The sequence below is a fragment of the Symsagittifera roscoffensis genome, unplaced genomic scaffold (genome assembly GCF_963678635.1).
Source record: "Symsagittifera roscoffensis unplaced genomic scaffold, txSymRosc1.1 SCAFFOLD_869, whole genome shotgun sequence".
Classification (NCBI taxonomy): domain Eukaryota; kingdom Metazoa; phylum Xenacoelomorpha; order Acoela; family Convolutidae; genus Symsagittifera; species Symsagittifera roscoffensis.
Window position 1 is genome coordinate 1 of NW_026971729.1, and position 16,923 is coordinate 16,923.

The following is a 16,923-nucleotide window of genomic DNA, read 5'->3' on the forward strand; positions in this document are numbered from 1 at the left end:
AAAAGTCAATCCAACTCCTATGAAACCATTTCCTATGAAGCTGTACTAAAAACGGTTATTGTTGAATTTAAAATCCCCTTTTTTTCATTACAACGTTATCTGAAACTACAAGACTGAACCATGTGAAGGAACGCTATAAAAGCTTAAAAATTGAAAAGCGTGCATCGACCCTTGAATGTATCAAAAATTTTTGACCAGTTCCAGACGGCTGAAAACAAGTAGAAAAAACTGATGGTTGACGTTAAACAGTCGTCAAAGGAAGTTTTGTCAATTTGTTTTGGCGGTATACCTGCGAATGATAAATCTCTCAAAGCTCAAAAAATCTGTTGGATTTTTTGAGCTGTAAGAGTGATTAAATAGGACGGAACCTTGAGTTGGTTATTCTAAATAAAAAACAAGTTATATTTCTTACAGAATTGTTGGAAAATTTTTTATGGAAACACTGTTCCCAATTGCAAGACAGTTGCTCTCGCAAAGCTGAAGAACTAAGTTTCTACAATATGACCATCGATCATAAAAACGGTCTAGAAATAACAGCTTAGAAAAAAGAATTTATATACATTTCCATACAGTTAACTCGCATCATCTAAGCTGTCTTTTTTTATTATAGATATTTTGATTTATTAATGAAATATTTCAATTAATAAATGTTGTGCACCCCTGGTGCTTAAAATTGCGTGTAAGTTAATATTTTCTGTTTTCTCACTGGAAACTGCACTTTAATTGTGTCTCAATAAAAAGAGAGGGTTTGCTTACAGACCACTAACTTTCTGGTATATAAGGGGGGGGGGTTCCAATAAGTGTCCCATGTTGAATCTGTTAAACTTATGCAGAGTGTTGCTTCATTGCTGTCGTGATTTAGTGTTAAACAAGATAGATCAATACGTTGCAAACTTTTAATTTTCGTTCAATTCAGACAGTTTTGAGGAGTAGGTTTAAAAGCCATTAGAAACCTAAGACACCTTCTTTAATTATTAGGTCCAAGCCAATACTGTTTTGATGTGGAACATTAGAATTGTTACTTTGGTCACATTTTTCTGTGCCACCCGAACAGCAACCGGTTGTCCTTCTTCCTTGAAATTTCTTTAGATTTCCTCGAAATCTTGAAAAAGCGTTCTGCCGAGTTGTTAAGGTCTGTACAGAGCTAAAAAAGGCAATTCCAGCAATTAAAAATAGCATAAGAGTATGTTTGATTCATTCAATAATGTACTGAGAGTATCAAATGATCATCGATATCATCAATATTAAAATATTTTTAGAAAAAATCTCTACGTCATCAGTTGTAAGCATAGAGGCTAAGCGGAGCTTTGCAGCCCTTGCAGTACATACAAAACAAACATGAAAAATAAGCAAAAAATCAATCAAGGCAAACAAACATGTCTAGCCGAGTATTTGAATAACAATTTAGCAATGATTCAAAACTTGCGAACTGAAAAACAAGCTTACAATCTTTGAGTGGACGCAAAAAATTTATGGTGATAGGCCTTAGCGAGAAAAAGGTCGATAATGCAAGATGTAGTTTTTACTTGAATTAAACTTTTCAAAATTTCGATTCAAGTTTTAGTGTTTCTCAGATCATGTTTGAAAAAAACGAGCAAAAACAGACTCCACAGTCAGAATTGCGGTACAAGGCAGACGAAACACTGCAGAAAACCAACGATATCAAAAACGGAGTACTCGTAGGCACTTATAGAATCATCCTTCGCCGACGCAAAAATAAACATCCTATCAGGAAAAAAGAAATCTTCGTGATCAGGTTTTAAGAGACCTAAAACGAACGAATGCCCCTATAGTAGAGCTGAGATGTTTTCATTTTTTTAGACAGTGTGTGCTTCAGTTTATTTTTAGTTTTATTTGCTGAATTTTTCTCTTTAAATTTGTTTTCTCATTCAATTTCAGCTAATAAATCAACCTAAAAATCAGACAATCTCAACAGAAAATCTTTGGGTTAATTTTGGTTATTTAACTCAAACTTGACGGAAAAGTAACAACTGAAATAAATTCAAGCCGACTAAACGATCAAACTGGAAAAATAATTAAGAAACTCAAGTAAATAGACTGGTTCAAAAACGGCCTATGTGAAAGAAAACACTTTAAAAAACCCTGTCTAAAGAAAATCTTCTATTTCACTGATTTTAAAACGGGAATTGCTTGTAAAATATCAAGCCATCAATAGCTTTTTCAACGAAAAAGCAACCAGAAGCGTTTGCAATAATTGTAAAAAAAATCATTTACTGAATGGGTATAATCAAAAAAATCATGGAAACTTTAATTGAGCTCCATTTAATGAACAATGGATCTAACTTGCATTTTCATAAACACATGATCAAAAACAAAAAAAGAGACAACGACATTTTTCTGAAATTTGTTTGGCGTTTTTGTATTAAATCAAAAAACAATTGACTATCCCAAAGAAATCTTAACAATTTTTGGCTAAAATGAACAAAGAAAACACTTGTAATAAACCCGGTTTGTCATTTGGTATAGCTTTGCAACACTTTCTTTCCAGCGCAAACATAATATGACAAACAAGCCGACAGAAAATGCGGTGAATAATTGCTTGGAAGAAAAATCCTTGAAATATTGTGTTGCGATCCTTGAAATATGGGAGGAGCTTGTGTATAAGTTACCACGCAAAACCAGGTACCACAATTATTTATTGTAACGATTTGACGAATGTTTTATACCATATTACCATAGCCATTTCAGTCTTAATTGAACGACTTTAAACCTTTTTCAAACGGTTACCCCAGTGTCCAGAAAAACTAGTTCAAATTAGTTGAATTTAGTTGATTTTCATTCATACATTGTATTCAGAAGAAAAGAAAGAAGCTATTATCACTATAAATTATTTGTTCTTTTGAAACTAACCCGACTAAAACAAACAATTAGACGAAAGCAGAAAGCTCTATAGAAAAAGGTAACAAAAATAAATAAAACAAGTCCCTGCCGGATTTGGTTTCCAAACCTTTTCTCAGACATGGTTGATACTTCTACTCCAAACAGCTGATAATTTGTTGGAATTGAATTTATTATGGCAAATTACGTTACGTTATAGAACGAGTAGCCTTGAGAATTATTTCGTATCTGGTTGCCTCACTGTTTATCTCAAAAAAATAATTTTTTTAATTTAATTTTAAAATTGATATATTTCAAATATGTAAGTATCTTTTTTATATCTATATATTTCATAGTCGAAAATTGACTTAATTTTTTTACTAATAGCGTTTCGACATTTTCATTAAAAGACTTTCCGCTTAACTTTCCGCTTAATTTTCCGCTTAACAAGTTGATGTCCTGAAAAAAGTTTGTTTTTCAAGGACTCGAGGAAACTTATCTTGAAAAAAAATACTTGGCAAGCTATTTTTGGCTGCGTATTTTGAGATATGTCAAACATTTCAATTGTAAATTTATTGAAATGATATAGATACGAGCGCTTCTGTAAACTTCACATTTTTTGAGTCAGTTTTTTGGACAGCAACGGTTATCAATTACAGTTAATTCAATAAAATGAGCTAATGTTTCTATTCGCTTCAAGTAAGCGGAAATGAAGAGCAGATGGGACACACGCTTCGCAGTTGAGAGTTCAAAATCTAAATATCAACGTTGAGTTTGAAATGCTCCTGCGTCGCTTAACTTTAAGGGGGCAGGACAACAGTGCCAAAGTACAATAGTGCCGGAAAAAATTAGTTCAACAGAGCCGAAAATGAAAAATTTGCTCAACAGTGCGGAAAAGATGAACAGTTTTCAACATATTAAGTGCGGCAATCAAAAATTAAACGGCCAACATTTACAAACTTGAGTAAAAAATAAAGATTTCCAGAGAGAAAATTTGCAATTTGGACGTTTTGGCGCCAAAATAATCGTTTTATTTGCAGTTGCAGACTTTTTGGCGCCAAAATTGGAGTGATTTTCTTTGATAATTAGCGTCAGTAATTTCCCGCTCTTAAGAAAATGCGTTTAAACTATTCTGAAAGTTTCCCACCTTTTTCGGCACTTTTGTACTTCGGCACTGTTGAACGCCCCCATTTTAAGCCCAACAATTTGTCAAAAGATACGCTCACCTCAACTAGCATTTTGCCATCATAAAAACATCAAAGCAAACAAAGCATGAATTTTTTTAGTAAAATATTCCGGATAACAAACTAATTTGCAATAAAGAGAGACATTACGTACGAAATTAATCGAATTAGTTAGCCTCAACTCAATTTCGAACAATTTTTTTGTGCGGGACAATTCGCCACGCATAAAAATTTTGCGTTACGCTCTCAGAATTATGAATAAACTCCTCAAAGCGTGCATAATTTAGTCCAGAACATGGCAAATTTGGCAATTTTCAAACCCCCAGAACTTTACAAAAATTAATTTGAGGTGAAATATCTTTTTACATTTGAACTCAGGTAGTCAATATCTTCATTGGGCTATAAAACGTTTTTGTTGAAAATTATTATTTCGATCAGCGAATATTGACTGAATAAAAAAACCATATCGAGCATAAATAGTCCGATTAAATAGTATGCTCTACTAAAATAGTCCGTTATCGAGCATAAATAGTCCGAATAAAAAAACCATATCGAGCACAAATAGTTCGAAAGTCGGAATAAAAATTCCATTATAAAATGCTCGCAATTCTTTTGTTTCACGCAAGAAAAATAGGCACAAGAGAATAGTTTTTGCTCTGTTGCAATTTATTTTAAGCTCAATTGTAATATAGACACACTTGCTATCTTTACGCTATGAGATCTGAGCACAAAAGAAAACCATCGGAGCAAATTCTTCCAAGATAAGAAAACTGCAATCGAAAAATCCTTCCCGAGTAAAATATTTAGTGATGGTTAAAACCCAATAGAATGCAAACACGCACCAACAAAGATACTGGCTTTTGTTGGCGACAAAACTCTCTATATAACGTTAGCCGAGATGGCTGAGCTGATATGGTTCAAACAATATGCAAGTTCAAGTTTATAAAATGATTTGCAATAAAAGCAACTTCTAAGTTCTCCCAAAAAAAACAACTAATTCGGCAGTAAAATTTTTTGTAGAAAAAAAAGTTGTTTGTACAAAGAAAATAGCGCATAATTGTCATCTCTATCTCGAGCAACAGCTGAACATTTCTCAAAAAAATTTTCTGCTTTGGAACCAAGGAGGCAACAAGTAGGTTTTTTCTTGAAATTTTCAAATCTTTTTAAAACAAGGAACTTCTGATCATCCATACCGCTTGGCCAGACATAGCGTGTGAATGGACCATAATCGTTTGTTTTGACCACTGCAACAATTTTTTTCAAAAAACGTGACCAAACATAGATACTTGGTGTAGGAAAGCTGTAGAAAATTTGATTTCGTCTTCCTCTTTTTTGCTGTTGTATGCTAGAATCCTTGTTTCTAGCACATCTTTTTTCAAGACTTTCTCTAACCTAAGTCTTTTAGACAAAACTTGCTGTGCAATTTTTTTTGTATTTATTGTACCTCTAAAGGTTTCAACCAAATGTTGTTGATCAGATTTAGGAAAAAATAACCAAAAAGTTCACAAAAAACCATCTGAAGATGCTTGCTCTACTAAATTTCTCACTGCAGGCTCACTGAAAATTTTAAGTTTTGGCTTTCACTAGCACGTTAGTTATACAACAAACGCTGGTTCTTGCAAATTTTCAGAAGCTCAGTTGTCGAGAATTTTTCAGAAATGACGAACTTGTTCAGAAATGACGAACTAATTCATGTTCGCAAATCAGCTTTATTCTTTATTTTTAACAACAACTGTCTACGACATTTGAACTTTATTCTTTGCCGAACCTAATTTTGCCACATTTTCGACATGAATATGCCGCCAAATAAGTAAATTGAAAGACTCAAAACTCAAAAATCAAAAAGAAATCATTTTGAAAAGAAACAACTAAACTACGATCTGAAATTGGAATCTAAATCACCCAAAAAGTATTGCCATTGTCATTGGCGCACAATAGTTTTTAAAACAAAGAAACCGAAACCAAGGTTTTTTTGTTTGAAAAATCAACGAACCGATCCTTATACTAACCAATCATATTGTTTACTTTTTTTTGGATTGTAAGTTCCAAAGAAAAAAAACTCAAAATCATTTTTTTTGTTACAATACAATTGCGAGGGTTCCATGTAATCAAAGGAATTACATATTGGCCATTTTACAATTTTGCCTGACACGTCAAAACGTGAATTAAGTTAAGGAGACAAAGTCAATTAAAAATGAATTCAACCTATGATGCTGTTTTTAAAGTCATAGAAACAGACGTAGAAATTTTAGCAAAAGCAATTAACCAAGCCATAAGCGATTCCGACGAAGTACAGATCATAAACGATTTCTGAACGGAATTGAAGAGCTTGCTCGACGATGCCAATAACGAAGCAGTCAAGATAATGCGCACCGGAACGGACCAGCAAGACTCAATCATTGAACGATTGAAAACTTTGAAAGTTTTGTGCCGAACGATCCAATTACAATCAAAACGATACGAGCGTACCCCCAACAACACTGCCACGTCTTCTTTAAACTCATCACGAGTAGCCAGCATTGTCTCGACGCCTTCAATAATACGACAAGCCTTGGAAAATCTTCCCCTTCGACGCCAAACGGAAAGTTTAACCCGTAGTACCACTACACAAAACGTCACCATGGACCAGGACACCCCGGACAATTTGCCACAATTTTCAGGATTGCCAGCAATCTTAAACGCTACTTCAAACCACAGATCAAACTCCGCCCAGGACAATTCAGGACTCCTACTTCGCCCCGGATCTAACAGCGACGCCAATACCTTGGATCATCGCATTCATCAACAACAAACAGAAACTCTTGGAACTCAAACTGCTCATGGAACTCACCTCCATCCTCAGTCAAACCTCTCATTGCAGCAGCCGAACGCCGACTTGTCACAAAGTTCAAACCTTCAGCCGAACCACCCAGAAGCTCAACTTCAAGGAACGACTATAGAATTGAACAATGGAACTCAACTCCAAATCGACAATCAGCAGTTGACAGCAACAGTGGGACAAAGACCGAATTCAGAAGCTCAACTTCATGAAACGTCACCGCACTCCAACCATGGAACTCAAATCCAAGTTTTCAATCAGCAGATGAACGCACCAGCAACCCAACAAAGAAATGTTTCAGCGCCAATGTTTCTTCCGACAGCAACTTCAAAAGCAGCTTAGAGTCAAATGATTGGACAGCAAATCACACACCCAATTTTTGCTCCCCAGACAGCTAGCCCCACACATGGACTATACCAGCCTTCAAGCCTACAACAGAACCAGCCTCCAAGTCAGCAACAGAGGACACATAATCCGAATAGCGCCTTTAGACCCATCTTGACAATTGGAAATCAGAATTCAACCAATCATCCCCCCACCAACGTGTTCAGTGGACACCAGACGACAGCTAAGGGTATCACAAACATCACCGGAGTACCGATACCAGCACAACCAGCACTACTGCCAACAAACCAAGGAGATCAACGAACAGCAACAAAATGGACCTCCAGCCAGCCGACCCTGACTCACCAATGTACACAACCTGCCATGCGATCGTACCAGGAATGATTTCTGGGAACCACGGCAGCATACAACCCTACGAACATGCCGACATCATCAACAACAGCCTTCACTCATGCAGGCAGCAGGGGACCAACAGGAACAACTCACCCAAATATCAACCGACCTCCCCCTCATCAACATGCAGTCCATCAACATGCAGCACATCAACATGCAGCACATCAGAACCAGCCGACTTATTTTCCGATTCAGCACCGACAGACCACAACCATCATCAAACGATCTCGAAGACATTCAGAAAATCTGTGCCCATTGTCAAATCATTCATATTCGACGGAGAACCTGAACAGTGGTTAGATTGGATAGGACTGTTCAACGCAACCATCAACAGCACCGACATGACAAACTCGGAAAAGATGACACATCTGCAGAAATTTGTATCCGGAGATGCCAAATCTCTCATCCGAGGATATGGATGCAATGGAGCAATGTATGACGCAGCCCTTCAGCGACTGGAACACGACTTTGGTAACCCGACGAAGATAGTTACATCCTTCCTTCGACGACTCGACGCCATCAGCGGCCCCAATCTACGACATACCAGAAGCTACAAGGACCTCGCCAACTTCCTACAGACAATGGTCGATACCTTCACGACACTTGGATTCCAGCACGATCTACACTCTACGACAAATGTCCAAACAGTTTTGTCAAAACTGCCTACCCCTTGCCGACTAGAATGGAATAGATACAATCTGCAATGCAACATCAGACAACCATCACTCATCGACCTCACCAATTGGTTCAACAGCTATGCCGAAGCATGCAGCGATTTGCCGAGCAACAGCAACAACAACAACACCAGAAACAGCAGCAGCAGCAACAACTACAACAGCAGCAACACTCAAGGATTATCATCCAACGGTCACACCCACCAACATGGACCATCGGATCACCGCGCCAATCAGAACAACCGGAACCAGCAACGCAGCCAGCAGCAACATAAATCTGGACAAAAGGATCAACGACGAGATTTTTTGCCCGGAGAAACGCAATTGCCAGTACCTTGGAAAATGCGAACACTTCATCGCAATGAACCCAAAGGACAGATTACAGCATGCCAGGGACCTACAACTATGTTTCAACTGCCTCAGCCCCCACAAGTTCGCCGACTGTCAATCAATGCAAACCTGCCGGACGGACGGATGCAGTAAGAAACACCACAAACTTCTGCACAACAGCAGCACCTACAACTCGACGACACAGAGGGAGACAGCCAACAGGAACTCCAGACAACATGACGACACCACCAACTGCAGCACCAGCATAAGCAGAAGGAAATCGACTCGCCACATTCCGACCCTGCCAATAACGATCTCTCATGGCAAACATAGAGTTCATGCCTATGCAATGCTTGATTGTGGAAGCAAACTGACATTGCTTAAATCATCAATCGCCCTCCAACTCAAACCAGATCTGCAGTTAGACGACACCATCCAGCTAAACCAAGCACTGACATCATCAGACACAGCTTCTACAAAGATGACGATCGCGATTTGACCCTACAACCAGCAAAAGCAGCCATTTCAACTAAATGACATCGACGTCATAATGGATTGGAACCTTTCCCAATTCAACCCTGAACTCATCAACTCCATCTGCCAAAGGAACGAGCCACTTCAACACATTCGGATAGCCACACTGCCCTCCAAAGAAATCGGAATCATCATTGGATGCGATTTCGCCGAACTCGTGGCACCTTCAGAAGTAATCCATTCAAAACAAAATGTGCCTATTGGATGGAAAACGCCACTTGGATGGTCTCTCTGTGGACGAGACAATGCAGCGGCACTCAACGACATCAACGCAATCAACTTCACGACAGACGATACACTGTTTCGCCACGTAGCTGAATGGATGAAAATTGACGCCGAAGGGATTTCAACTGACCAACGCAGCCTCTCAACAGACGACAAGGACGCTCTCCGCATCTTGAAATCTTCAACAACCCGCTTGCCCATTGGACACTACGAAGTTGGAATGCTTTGGAAACGTGGACAACAACTGCCAAACAATAGATGGCTTGCCAAGAAGCAGCTCGACAGCCTTCTCCAACGACTAAAGAGAAACACCGAGATGGCACAGAAATATCAGGAGACCATCGACACCGACTTGCAGAAAGGTTTCATAGTCAAAGTTGATGATTCCCATGAAGAGTCAACAGGAAAATGGTACCTTCCTCATCATCCAGTGACAAACATCAGTAAACCTGGCAAGGTACGCCAAGTCCTTAAATGCATCGAGCATCTACAAAGGGGTATCACTCAACAGCAACCTACTAACTGGACCAGACCTCCTCACAAACCTTACTGGAATCGTTATGCGATTTCGCGAGGACCAAATCGCTATTTCTGCCGACATTGAAGCAATGTTCATGCAGGTCTTCGTGAGCCCAGAGGACCAGCCGTATTTGCGATTTCTGTGGAAGGACAACACGGGCCAACCCGCAACCTTCCAATACACTCGCCACATCTTCGGAGCTACCGACTCACCATGTGTTGCCTGCTACGCCACTCGACAATGTGCGAAGGACAATGCCGACAAATATCCAGCCTTGGAGCAAATCACAAGACGCAACATATACATGGACGACCTATACAAAGCCGTTTCAACACCGACGGAAGCGACACAGTTAATGAACGACCTTCAAAAATTGTTCAGCCTTGGAGGTTTCAACCTCACAAAATGGACCTCAAACTCTCAACAATTCCTCACAACAGTCAACGAGAACCACTTGGAAAACAGCGACAGCCTCACCAAGAAGGAACGACCCCTCGAAAAAGTTCTTGGAGTGAAATGGAAACCAGACACGGACGTCTTTCTTGTGGAAGCAAAGAAGTTTCACGCCATTGACAAGAAGGACTTAACGCAGCGCAAACTATTGAAGTTTGCTTCTTCAATCTTTTACCCGCTTGGAATTACGATGCCACTGACAATTCGACTACGACAATCACTTCAACTTGCCTGGAGTAATGGAGCTCAATGGGACAAACCTCTAAACATGGAGCATTTAACAGACCTCAACGATTGGATAGACAAGCGAAGCCAATTCAACGACATCTGCCTGCCCCGGATTTACTTCAAACCAGAAACGAAGATACTGGAAACCCAACTCGATGTATTCAGCGACGCCTCCGAACTTGCCTTAGCATCAGTTGCTTACCTCAGAATCAGATACGACGACGACACAACGGAACTCAAGTTCCTCATTGGAAAAGCCCGAGTAGCACCCATCAGCAGAATCACATACCAAATCTCGAGCATCAAGCCGCCACTAACGGAGCTAAACTGTCTCGTTTCATCAAAGAACAACATAACATACAAATCGATAGTACGACACTATGGACAGATAGTACAACAGTTCTTCATTGGATAAACTCCCCGAATCAACGACACCAGATCTTCATTGCCAACCGCCTGAATTTCATCATGGACTCAACATCTCCACTGGACTGGAGATACGTGCCCAGCAAAGGCAACCCTGCAGACGACGGAACACGTGGTTACAAAGCATGTGACATGACTACCGATTCACGATGGATCAAAGGACCAGACTTCTTGTTAAGACCATCATCAGATTGGCCTAATCACCCGCCAACACAACCTACAGCCGATATTCATCTGACAAACAACGACCCACAACCGCCAACATCAGTAATCGACTTCAACCGATTTAGCACTTGGACAAGAGCACTCAGAGTTGCTTCATATGTTCTTCTCTTCGCAGAAAACATCAAAAGGAAGACACGCCAGAGCCTCTCACTTCAACACCTCACCTTAAGATTCGCATGGATCTGGATCATTAAACACTCACAGAATCAATCATTCCCCAAGGAAATAGCATGCCTGACAAAGAAATCTGACATTCCACCGCGCAGCCCTCTACAACCTCTTTGCCCCTTCGTCGACAATCACGGATACTTACGTGCCAAAAGACGACTCGCAGAAAACTACCCAATACAACTCTTCATGAAGGAAACACACGAAATAAATTCCCATTGTGGAATGGAACACACCCGAAGCATTCTTCAGCAGGACTTTTGGATCATAAGATCACGCAAGCATCTGAAGAAAACTATTCGACAATGCATACCTTGCCGACGCCTTCGACAGGAACCAGTGAAGCCTCTGATGGCAGATCTACCCCTACAACGACTCCCTTTATCGGAAAACAGTTACCCCTTCCACTCAACAGGAATTGACTTCTTTGGACCCTTTGCCACGCGGAACAACGACGAGTACAGTAAGCGATACGTTCTCTTCTTCACCTGCCTCGTCACGCGAGCAGTTCATTCAGAAATATGCCAGCAAATTGACACAAACTCAACTCTACAAGCCATACGCCGTTTCATCGCTAGACGCGGTAAACCCAGGATCATCTTCTCTGACAACGGAAAAGCCTTCGTTGCAGCTGACAAGGAATTACAGGAAAGCTTTTCTGAGATTCAACACAGCTACGACTTCAACAATCAATGCCAATTACTTGAAATAACCTGGAAGTTCAACCCACCTGCAGCTCCTCACTTTGGTGGATTATGGGAACGCCTCATAAAAACATTTAAGATTGCCTTCTACAAAGTCATTGGAACACGGACACTTGACGACGAAACTCTGTCAACCTTCACGTGCGAGGTTGAAGCTACGATGAATTCTCGCCCGCTAACCCACGTCTCATCAGACCCAACCGACGACGAGCCCCTTACACGCAATCACCTTCTACTAGGACGACCAGCAAACAAATTGCCTCCCGGATTGTTTCTCCCTCGCCACACAACGGACAAGAAAACTTGGAAACAAGCTCAAGCCTTGAGTCAACAGTTCTGGAACAGATACCTCAAAGACTACTTGCCAAGCTTGACAACCCGAACGAAATGGACAAAGCAATTGGAAAATCTTCAGCAAGGAGACCTTGTATGGATACTGGAAGACCTAACGCCTCGAGGTCTGTGGCCCCTGGGACGGGTACTTCGTACTTTCCCAGGTGCAGACGGAATCGTTCGCTCCTGCGAAATTAAAACTAGCAGGGGGATTCTACACCGACCAGCAGTCAAACTCTCGCGAGTAATGGACCACAGTAACAACTAGATGACCAACATGATCAACGACAGCTAAGTACTAGATGACCATTACAATCAACGACGACGTACCATCAGCTTCAACGAACAATTTTCTAATTTGCAACCTGCAAATGGGCCCGGCTATGTCTATGGCATTTGAACTTTATTCTTTGCCGAAGCTAATTTTGCCACATTTTCGACATGAATATGCCGCCAAATTAGTAAATTGAAAGACTCAAAACTCAAAAATCAAAAAGAAATCATTTTAAAAAGAAACAACTAAACTACGATCTGAAATTGGATTCTTAATCATCCAAAACGTATTGAACTCCTTAAAACTGATTTGTGCAATGAAACTCGAATATCGACAACACCGGTATGAAGCAAAACCATCTAAAAAAGATGTTCTCTAACAGTTACGATTGTGAAATTGTTCAAGTCTCCTGCTACAGTTTATCATGAAAGAGCATTTCAGCTGGCCTAATTGCTGGTTTTCCAGCCTGGCTAGATGCCGTTCTAGCTTTTTGATGGCGACATGCAAAAAAATGATTTAAACGAAATCGCAAAAACTCTATTCCTCCACTGATTTGCCAGCCTATTGCTTTTGAAATTAAATATGTTGACTTCCTTCATTCGATTTCATACAAAATCTTAAGTAATTTTTTTTCGCTCCTAGCATAGTCCTAGCATACCCTGACTCCTAGCCGACCCTGACTCACCAATGTACACAACCTGCCATGCGATCGTACCAGGAATGATTTCTGGGAACCACGGCAGCATACAACCCTACGAACATGCCGACATCATCAACAACAGCCTTCACTCATGCAGGCAGCAGGGGACCAACAGGAACAACTCACCCAAATATCAACCGACCTCCCCCTCATCAACATGCAGTCCATCAACATGCAGCACATCAACATGCAGCACATCAGAACCAGCCGACTTATTTTCCGATTCAGCACCGACAGACCACAACCATCATCAAACGATCTCGAAGACATTCAGAAAATCTGTGCCCATTGTCAAATCATTCATATTCGACGGAGAACCTGAACAGTGGTTAGATTGGATAGGACTGTTCAACGCAACCATCAACAGCACCGACATGACAAACTCGGAAAAGATGACACATCTGCAGAAATTTGTATCCGGAGATGCCAAATCTCTCATCCGAGGATATGGATGCAATGGAGCAATGTATGACGCAGCCCTTCAGCGACTGGAACACGACTTTGGTAACCCGACGAAGATAGTTACATCCTTCCTTCGACGACTCGACGCCATCAGCGGCCCCAATCTACGACATACCAGAAGCTACAAGGACCTCGCCAACTTCCTACAGACAATGGTCGATACCTTCACGACACTTGGATTCCAGCACGATCTACACTCTACGACAAATGTCCAAACAGTTTTGTCAAAACTGCCTACCCCTTGCCGACTAGAATGGAATAGATACAATCTGCAATGCAACATCAGACAACCATCACTCATCGACCTCACCAATTGGTTCAACAGCTATGCCGAAGCATGCAGCGATTTGCCGAGCAACAGCAACAACAACAACACCAGAAACAGCAGCAGCAGCAACAACTACAACAGCAGCAACACTCAAGGATTATCATCCAACGGTCACACCCACCAACATGGACCATCGGATCACCGCGCCAATCAGAACAACCGGAACCAGCAACGCAGCCAGCAGCAACATAAATCTGGACAAAAGGATCAACGACGAGATTTTTTGCCCGGAGAAACGCAATTGCCAGTACCTTGGAAAATGCGAACACTTCATCGCAATGAACCCAAAGGACAGATTACAGCATGCCAGGGACCTACAACTATGTTTCAACTGCCTCAGCCCCCACAAGTTCGCCGACTGTCAATCAATGCAAACCTGCCGGACGGACGGATGCAGTAAGAAACACCACAAACTTCTGCACAACAGCAGCACCTACAACTCGACGACACAGAGGGAGACAGCCAACAGGAACTCCAGACAACATGACGACACCACCAACTGCAGCACCAGCATAAGCAGAAGGAAATCGACTCGCCACATTCCGACCCTGCCAATAACGATCTCTCATGGCAAACATAGAGTTCATGCCTATGCAATGCTTGATTGTGGAAGCAAACTGACATTGCTTAAATCATCAATCGCCCTCCAACTCAAACCAGATCTGCAGTTAGACGACACCATCCAGCTAAACCAAGCACTGACATCATCAGACACAGCTTCTACAAAGATGACGATCGCGATTTGACCCTACAACCAGCAAAAGCAGCCATTTCAACTAAATGACATCGACGTCATAATGGATTGGAACCTTTCCCAATTCAACCCTGAACTCATCAACTCCATCTGCCAAAGGAACGAGCCACTTCAACACATTCGGATAGCCACACTGCCCTCGAAAGAAATCGGAATCATCATTGGATGCGATTTCGCCGAACTCGTGACACCTTCAGAAGTAATCCATTCAAAACAAAATGTGCCTATTGGATGGAAAACGCCACTTGGATGGTCTCTCTGTGGACGAGACAATGCAGCGACACCCAACGACATCAACACAATCAACTTCACGACAGACGATACACTGTTTCGCCACGTAGCTGAATGGATGAAAATGGACGCCGAAGGGATTTCAACTGACCAACGCAGCCTCTCAACAGACGACAAGGAAGCTCTCCGCATCTTGGAATCTTCAACAACCCGCTTGCCCAATGGACACTACGAAGTTGGAATGCTTTGGAAACGTGGACAACAACTGCCAAACAATAGATGGCTTGCCAAGAAGCAGCTCGACAGCCTTCTCCAACGACTAAAGAGAAACACCGAGATGGCACAGAAATATCAGGAGACCATCGACACCGACTTGCAGAAAGGTTTCATAGTCAAAGTTGATGATTCCCATGAAGACTCAACAGGAAAATGGTACCTTCCTCATCATCCAGTGACAAACATCAATAAACCTGGCAAGGTACGCCGAGTCCTTAATGCATCGAGCATCTACAAAGGAGTATCACTCAACAGCAACCTACTAACTGGACCAGACCTCCTCACAAACCTTACTGGAATCGTTATGCGATTTCGCGAGGACCAAATCGCTATTTCTGCCGACATTGAAGCAATGTTCATGCAGGTCTTCGTGAGCCCAGAGGACCAGCCGTATTTGCGATTTCTGTGGAAGGACAACACGGGCCAACCCGCAACCTTCCAATACACCCGCCACATCTTCGGAGCTACCGACTCACCATGTGTTGCCTGCTACGCCACTCGACAATGTGCGAAGGACAATGCCGACAAATATCCAGCCTTGGAGCAAATCACAAAACGCAACATATACATGGACGACCTATACAAAGCCGTTTCAACACCGACGGAAGCGACACAGTTAATGAACGACCTTCAAAAGATGTTCAGCCTTGGAGGTTTCAACCTCACAAAATGGACCTCAAACTCTCAACAATTCCTCACAACAGTTAACGAGAACCACTTGGAAAACAGCGACAGCCTCACCAAGAAGGAACGACCCCTCGAAAGAGTTCTTGGAGTGAAATGGAAACCAGACACGGACGTCTTTCTTGTGGAAGCAAAGAAGTTTCACGCCATTGACAAGAAGGACTTAACGCAGCGCAAACTATTGAAGTTTGCTTCTTCAATCTTTGACCCGCTTGGAATTACGATGCCACTGACAATTCGACTACGACAATCACTTCAACTTGCCTGGAGTAATGGACCTCAATGGGACAAACCTCTAAACATGGAGCATTTAACAGACCTCAACGATTGGATAGACAAGCGAAGCCAATTCAACGACATCTGCCTGCCCCGGACTTACTTCAAACCAGAAACGAAGATACTGGAAACCCAACTCCATGTATTCAGCGACGCCTCCGAACTTGCCTTAGCATCAGTTGCTTACCTCAGAATCAGATACGACGACGACACAACGGAACTCAAGTTCGTCATTGGAAAAGCCCGAGTAGCACCCATCAGCAGAATGACAATTCCAAATCTCGAGCTTCAAGCCGCCACTAACGGAGCTAAACTGTCTCGTTTCATCAAAGAACAACATGACATACGAATCGACAGTACGACACTATGGACAGATAGTACAACAGTTCTTCATTGGATAAACTCGCCGAATCAACGACACCGGATCTTCATTGCCAACCGCCTGAATTTCATCATGGACTCAACATCTCCACTGGACTGGAGATACGTGCCCAGCAAAGACAACCCTGCAGACGACGGAACACGTGGTTACAAAGCATG

General features: G+C 41.6%; 3 protein-coding genes across 3 annotated transcripts; all 3 read left to right on the plus strand.

The window, feature by feature from the left end:
* The first annotated feature begins 9,132 nt into the window (after window positions 1-9,132).
* LOC134856673 (uncharacterized) lies at window positions 9,133-10,957 on the plus strand. The gene is made up of 2 exons (XM_063872945.1): window positions 9,133-9,798; window positions 9,962-10,957. Exons 1-2 carry the CDS (start codon window positions 9,133-9,135, stop codon window positions 10,955-10,957), a joined length of 1,662 nt encoding a protein of 553 aa, XP_063729015.1.
* Window positions 10,958-11,010: 53 nt separating this feature from the next.
* On the plus strand, window positions 11,011-12,666 carry LOC134856674 (uncharacterized). The gene has a single exon (XM_063872946.1). The coding sequence runs from the start codon at window positions 11,011-11,013 to the stop codon at window positions 12,664-12,666; it is 1,656 nt and encodes a 551-aa protein (XP_063729016.1).
* A 2,293-nt stretch (window positions 12,667-14,959) lies between these two features.
* On the plus strand, window positions 14,960-16,910 carry LOC134856675 (uncharacterized; the record flags this gene model as incomplete). The annotated part of the gene is made up of 1 exon (XM_063872947.1): window positions 14,960-16,910. A coding segment is annotated over exon 1 (1,951 nt), but the record flags the coding sequence as incomplete, so codon positions are not given.
* Between the last annotated feature and the right edge of the window lie 13 nt (window positions 16,911-16,923).